At 37.3% G+C, this 8,063-nt stretch overlaps 1 protein-coding gene across 3 annotated transcripts in view; it reads left to right on the top strand.

Annotated features, from left to right (window-relative positions):
* LOC106881072 (espin) overlaps positions 1 to 8,063 on the top strand; it is a 177,035-nt gene that overhangs the window by 145,564 nt on the left and 23,408 nt on the right. For all 3 annotated transcript variants that reach the window (XM_014931286.2, XM_014931284.2, XM_014931285.2), the window contains exon 6: positions 2,800 to 3,853. In XM_014931286.2, coding sequence (XP_014786772.1) covers positions 2,800 to 3,853 — 1,054 coding nt within the window. The remainder of the gene's footprint in view (positions 1 to 2,799; positions 3,854 to 8,063) is intronic.

The raw sequence follows: 8,063 nt of genomic DNA on the forward strand, positions 1-8,063 counted from the left end.
CTGGCTGCTCCTGCAACCATGTTGGCACCAAACTGTAGCAGCCCACTGTTCCTTTGGATTCGTCAGCAAGGTGGAGAAGGGGGGAAAAGTGCATGGGCAACAACCTGTTCTCCATACTACATTGCCCTGGCTCACATCCGTCCACGCCATCATTAAACATGCACACCTGCACCTGGAGAGGAAACTCCAGCTTCACCATTTATTTGATGTCAACACAACACAGGAAGCAGCAGGTACTGGTTATAAGCCTTTACTCAATTGGCGTAGAGTGTGGCACCAGGGGTTGCTTCTGTCGGTGGGAGAGATCTTCGAGTCTCATTGGACAGCTACCACCCGCCTCGAGTTACGCAGACCCCAGCCAGTAAGGTGTTGTCCTGCTGTGGCTTGCTTTCCCCATTGGGTGCATGAGGGATTAGGAGAACATCCGACAAGCAGATTGTCGACTACCGAACCAGGTAAAAGCAGAAAAGCTATCAAAAAGTGACCAGTTCTAAAACTGGAACATTGGAATGTCCGGACAACGATGCCTGGCCTCTCTCAGGACCTTCAGGACATCATTGACACCAGGAAAACAGCAGTCATCAACAAGGAGCTCAAGAGACTGACATATCAATATCGCTGCTCTGCAGGAAACATGGTTAGCCAATGAAGGCACACTGAGGGAGAGAGACTACACATTCCTCTGGAAGGGAAGAGCTCTGATGAGCTCAGAGAACATGGAGTAGGCTTTGCAACAAAGAACAGCTTGCTGAGAATGGGAAAACCAGGCATCAGTGGCTCTGAGTGGCTCCTAACTCCCCACCTCAACACTACCAAAGGCCCTGTCACCCTCGTCAGTGTGTATGCCCCAACAGTGTTCACTGCCCCGGAAGCTAAGGACAAGTTCTACGAGAACCTTGTATCCACTATCAAGAGCATCCCCATTAGTGAACAACTATGGATTGGTGAAGAGAAGCTGTCAGCTGCAGCTGTGGAAACTTGAGCCCAATGTAAGGGATCAACAGCCGACAGACCAGAATCCATACACAGATGCGATCTATGTGACCGAGACTGTCATTCTCACATTGGTCATCATAGCCACAGGAGGCACTGCTCAAGCCGAGCGACCCAAACAAGACAACAAATGGACAGACGTGATACCCATGGTCAGCCATGACTGAACGTGGCCTAAGAGGATATATGCAGATATGTGTGTGTGTGCATGTGTATATTTATGTATGTGTTTGTGTTTATGTATGTGTTGTGTGACCAATGCTTTGTGAGTGAAATTGGCACTCAGAAAGTGTAAGAGGCCTATTGTTTATATATGTGGGTGTATGTGTTTATTTGTTTTGTTTTTTTGCTTAGATGTTGTGTACATACATATTATGTAAAAACAAGGTCACTGAACTAGTCATAAAAGCAGCTTTTTTTTTTGTCACAATTTGCTATAGAAACATGTCCAGCCAATAAGCTGTCTGTTGTTTGAAAGGCTAGAGGAGATATTACCTTACATAGAAATAAGTGAGAGTTGACAATAGGAAGAGCATCTAGCTGTAAAAAAAAAGCTGCCTGTTTACGTTTTGTCTAACTCTATGCCAGTATGGAAAGTAGATGTTAAAATGATGATGATAGTAATGATGATGATGGACGGGGGAATGAAATATTTGGGCATCAAAAAGGACTAGAAAGTTGAATCCTGATTAGAAATCCACATAGTGAAGTATTTGAAAATTGAATTTTCTAACTTGAAGATCCACTGATTGAAGAATAAATGTGTGATATGAGATTAATATGGATGTTTGTGTTTTTTCACTATAGAAGCAAAATATTTTCCTCTTTAACTGATTTCCATCTTTATTCAAAAAAAAAAAAAAAAAAAAAAGAGAGAAATAATTAGATTAAACTATCAGCATATTCAGTACTTTTACTACTTTTGAACCAAGTTAGATATTTAGAAAACATAAATGACCAAAAATAAACAATCAAAAAATATGTCAACCACTTGTCAATACATAATAATTTATCTTTGAAGAAACTAATAGCTTAGGTGTTCCTGTGTCTGCTGACTACATAATATGGACAGAAGTAAAAAGCACTTAGATAGAATATATTCTACCAAGCAAGTAAAAATGATGAAAGCTCTTGTACATTACCTTTCGGTAATGGAAAATGACACTAGAGAAGAATTGTTAAAACATATATAACTGGAATGATTATTGACTTCTTTGCATTGTATTGTAAATAAACTAAAATGGTTCCGATTAAGTAAGACACAAAATGTTTGTTTTGCTCTCGTGTAAAAAATCTCTGAGTGCACTGTAAATTCATTAAAAAAAAAACTACTTATATTTTTGTACTCATTTATTTATATTCCTTCTTTCTCTCTCTCTCTCTCTCTCTCTCTCTCTCTCCTCCTCCTATATATATGTACCTATGCATACAGGTAAACATGCATATACATGTAACATCCAACTGTTCACTCTCGGAATAGAGGATCTGTAACTATAATTTCTATGTTTTGAAATTATTTTTTATATTATTATTTAATGGTTTTATATGTAAAATTTAAATCAGTTTCAAATTATATAAATCCCATTTAATATAAATGTTAAAATAAATAGCAAAAAAAATCAATATTCTAAATGTAAAAAAAGAAATATTTATGTTACATTATTAATTATCAATGTATAATATTGAAACTGTATTCCCTAAGCTGTTCATCATTATGTAATATTATCATTGCTATTATTTGCTAATTAACTTGCAGATGAATTATCAAATTTTCAGTGTCTAACATGCAGTTGTATTTTATCTCAGTTGCAGACCACATAAAACAGTCGTCGTCAATACCACCCCCTCCACCTCCACCAGCAGCCAGTTCTTATTGGAAGACTTCTTCATCTCGCTCCAACCGTCACTCAACGTGTGTAAGTTTCAACTCCTCCTCGTCTCCTTCTGCATCACCCCACAATTCTGCTTCTCTGAGCATTGGAGCCGGCTTGCCAGCACATACGATTTCATTACCAGCTTCTGCAGTGAGAATTTTGCCCCCACTAACAACAAACATTATACCGCCAACACCTCCTCCACCACCGACACCACCTGCCCCATTCAGTTTCCCATATTTAGCAGAGAAATCTGCGACAATTCCAGGAGCTTCCAATAGTAATCAGCCATCGACTTCAAGTTCATTGAATGCTGCTGAAGAGGACAAGCAAAATGCAGAACATTCTTCCACTTCTCCAGGTCAAAGAATGAATCCTTCACAGGTCCTTCCATCTTCTGACTATCGTAGCCGTCCAATAGAAGGTTCTGAAGACTTCTATTCCTGGTCTAGCAAAGGAGATTGCAGTGGGCGTTCATCTATTGAGAAAATCCAGATAAATAAAAAGTTTGCTCGCAAAATGGATCCTGTGCAAATTAGTAAAATTAACAATAACTACACAACCTCCATCCAAGTAGGTTCCAAGAAACTCTCAGAAGCCAATGCTGAGAAGCTGCCAAATCACTTTGATAAAGAAGAGGAGGAGATTGCTCGAATGACTTCAGACATGCCCAAATACTTACACTTAAGTAACCCGAGTAGAGAAATGGGCTGTTCTCCTTCGCCTCCACCGCCTCCACCACCACCACCACAATCTCTTATTGAAGAGCTGGAGAAAAGCTTTTCATCATCACAGGACACTGACAGCCTCTCTATGCAAAGTGATACTGATGACCTACCACCGCCACCACCTCCACCACCTCCTCCTCCTCCTCCGCCGCCGCTGCCTCCACCTCCCCTCTTTCAACATTCTTTACCATCATCATCCTCTCCTATGTCTGCTGCTTGTGAAGTAAACAGAACTGCACCGTCATTGTCCAAATCAAGGTAGATATACATACCTTCTAAATTTCTTTTCTTTTAACATTTTTCTGTTTTCTTTTTTAAAATAACAATTATCATAAATTTTCAACAGAAACATCATTATTAAGCATATCTTCATTAAATGCATATACATTCATATTTTTTCAACACCCTATTATTTAGTGACGATATTTACAATGTGATTCTAAAAGTCACTATGTAGTCTTGAAGTAAGTTTTTGCAGAGCTAAGTTTATAATTTAGCTTTGAATTCAAGCTCCAGCTGTAAGCGTTTCACTTCCAACTCTAATACACATCAGGAAGGTAAAGATCTGATTATTTTGCCTTTATCTATAAACATGAGACATTTGAGCGTGCCATACATAGTCGCACACATGCACACATATATTTAATTTGTTCTAATACATTTCCTAGTCATCATTTTCACATCCATTTTGCTATGCTTGTATGGGTTGATTAGATTCATCAACACAGCACTTTGTCACTTGTTGTGATTCTATGATGTCACCTTTATGAGGTTCAGTATCAGTCTTTACTTCACGTCTTCTTTGGTCTTCATTTTCCACAGACTCCTTCCGTGGGATCTCTTTAGCTATATTCCTCCATATGCATCACATGTCCATACCAGAACAGGTTGCTTTCTTGCATACATCTGATTTTCTTTATATCCAGCTTTTCTCGCAATACATTTGGGGTTTACCGTTTGTGCACACTAACATTACACATAAAGCAGAGCTTGCTTGATTCATTTCTTTGCAGCTTTTTTCACCTCCTCCACATTCACTGCCTATGTTTTATTGCCATACAACATTACACTCTATACACAAGCATTGTATAATCTGCTCTTCACTCACTGAGATAAATCACTAACTCTCTGAAGGTTCCCATTCTGTTTTTACTCTGGATTTTATGCTTTTGGAATACTCACCTCCACTGCTATATAGGTTACCTAGATAAAAGAAGCTACCAACTCTTAATCATTTGAAAAAACATTTTGCAGATGCTCTTATTACTAACCACTCCTACCCACTTGCTACCTACAAACTTTCTCTTTTCTACCAGTTCAGGTATGATACCACTGCAACTCTAAGGCGCTCCCATGGATTACATTGGATACATCACATGAAGTTCTCAACTTACTCTTTTCCTGTATATCAAGTGTGAACACTTTTCCATTTCGCTATATTGTCCTATCTTCTTTCCTACTAACACAAATTTTTGTTGCTCTGAGTTTACTTTAAGGCCTTGGATTCTAGGTTTTGCTTCTGTCTTTGGAATTTCTGGTATTCTCCACCAGAAATTGTTAGTAAAAAACAGTGTGATTGGTTGAATGTTTTCCACAGGCCAACTACCAATGTAACATATTTCGGAATTTGAAAGTGACATATACACGTGCGTGTGTGTGTGTGTGTGTGTGTGTGTGTGTGTGTATGCATGCATGCGTGCACATGTCTGTGTGTACCTTTGTGTGTGTGTGTATTTAACACATTCCTGTACACTAGAACAAATACAGTGTTTGCTGCAAAATTTTGTCTCTGAGAAAAAATGTTTCCTTATTTTTCCTTATAGACTCAGTGGACTACCTGACATAGTGTTTCAGTGTAGTTTTGCCTCCTCAGTATCATTTGGAGCTAAGCTAGAACATCTGTTCCTGTACAGAAAATAGATAACTATAGATTTGTTTCGTTTTGGGATTTGGTTTGCAAAGACATACAAAACTGAAATTAATTTCTTTGCAGTAGAATTTTGTCTCTGGGAATAATTTCTCTTAACAGACTTTGTGTTTGAAAAGACACCAAGCCAAGCCAAGCTCCAAGTATTGGAGCTCGGCTAGATGCGTTTTTCACACAAAATCTATGGGGAGATATTTTTCTCTGAGAAAATCTTACTGCAAATGCTTTTCTCATTCTAGTGTTCAAAAATGTATTAAAAATAAATGTACACATCTTTACTTTGATTCATGCTGCTTTATGAAAGATTGTTTATAAGATATTTAGTTACACCATCTCACATACATTTCATTAACATAAGTGATTATAGGTTGCATAAGGCAGAATAAATAATCAGCACTTACTGTTAACTTGTCGGAGACATTTAACTATCATATGCAATACTATTAAATTGAAAAAATGATGGTAAATACTGTCACCTTTCCCCAAGTCCCCACTCACCTGGAGTAAAAATCAAGAGGATTCATGAAAAGAGATGATGAAAGACTGATAGTTGTAATGGAGTGGTAAGCTCTGCCTTTATGTCTCTTTCTCACCCTAATTTCTCTCTCCCTTATGTGTACACACACACACACTCACACACACACACACACACACACACACACACACACACACACACACACGTACACACACTCAGTTGTAATGATGAAGTCAAACCAAATAGTGATATTTTGAATTGGTTTGGCTTTGTTATTACAGTGTATACAACTTGATGCCAGTACAAAGTAGCCAGTCCAGATTCCACTCATGCAGATCCTCAAACAATGATTTGGAGTAGTTTGTTATATTTGACATGAGTCAAAAATCCTGGTACCATGCACAGCTTCTAAGCATATATATTGGTTTGGTACTTCAAGCAGGAGAGATAGAACTCCAAATATGAGTATCAACATCATCATTATCATCTTCGTTATTTCATGCCCATATTCTATACTGGCATAGAGTGGAGGGTTTGACTGGATCTGATGGGTCCAAAGACCAATAGTTTCTTTAGCATGGTGTTTATGACTGTTGCCCTTCCTAATACCAACTATGTTACAGTGTGTACTGAATGTATTTTTGGATCATCAGCACTATTGAGGTGTCAAAAAGCTCACACATATATAAAAGATACAGATATAAATATTGTAATATTGTACAACCGCTGCTTTCAATGACCTTATTTGGTACTACAGGCTATGTATAAGAAGGACTTATGCCAATTTTTAATGGATGGAGGAAAATTTACTATGTGGCTAGTCCCTAGAGAGATAATTATTTTCTGATATTTTCTTTTATATGAAAAATATAAGATATTGTTTCCATATGTTATATTCATATTTGAATGAAAATTTATGATATCCATGAATTTTAAGTTGGTTATATTTAATTTACAGTAATTTGCTTCATCAAGCTTTGTTATGCAATGGTTGTAACATTAGGTTCAACTTGTTGTCCATGCAAAGTGTTCTTCAATCCAGAAATAAAATCCTTTCTGAGAAACCATTTATTTTTCCATCCGCCAATGCTGATTGCATGCTCTTCTAACCTATTCACAAATGAAATATGGCTTTTGTGGACCCATATTGTTAGCCAAGTAACATGCAAATCACTTTGAGATCTTTACACAACATCCATTCATATTATTTCTTTCTTCTTTCTTTTTATGCGATCTTACAATTTCATTGGTTCCTTTTAAATGAACAAAACAAACTTCTGGCATGAATGTCTATATCACTCTTCAACATTCAGTACCTAGCTTCCACACCAATTCCAAAATGTCTTTGGAAAAACAGAAGGACACTCTCTCATCATGAAAATTAAACAAAATCTTTCTCATACTTTCTGTATCAAGCAAAGACAGTGAATGCCTGCAGATTGTTTTCAAGCAGGTTAGACACCAAATGTTCTGTTGAATTTTGGGAGCAGATTCTGTCACCTGTTAAGTTGTTCAGCTGGGCTTATGTTAATGATTTATGCTCTCTTCAAGAATATTATCATTGTCTAAATTTAGATCTTAACCGGTATTATGATGATCCAGGCTGTTGAGTGGATGAGTAACTAGAATAAATAGATCAAAGAGTACAGATTTGATTACTGATGGAAGATCTGGGTACTAAAAGCTTTCTGTATTCTTAGAACTGTAACCTTGAACGTTGCATGCACAGAAGTTGTAGTCAGTGATAGGATTTCATGGTTCATATACCATCACGATTCTAAGAGCCAAATGTTTTCTTTTTACCATGACTTCAGTATCTCAATGCAACTCTTATGTGACAAATCTGGTGTGGAACAACTTTTGTCATGATCTCCTACTTTTATTTTGAAGTAAGCATGATAAAAAAAAAAGGTTGATTAAAAACGTTTGTTACATCTTGTCTTTGCTTTTAGCAGCAGATATATCACTCACACACACACACACAGACACACACACACACACACACACACACACACACACGCACACACACACACACACATATATATATATATATATATATATATATA

Source organism: Octopus bimaculoides, chromosome 6 (assembly GCF_001194135.2).
Source record: "Octopus bimaculoides isolate UCB-OBI-ISO-001 chromosome 6, ASM119413v2, whole genome shotgun sequence".
In the NCBI taxonomy this organism is placed as follows: Eukaryota; Metazoa; Mollusca; class Cephalopoda; order Octopoda; family Octopodidae; genus Octopus; species Octopus bimaculoides.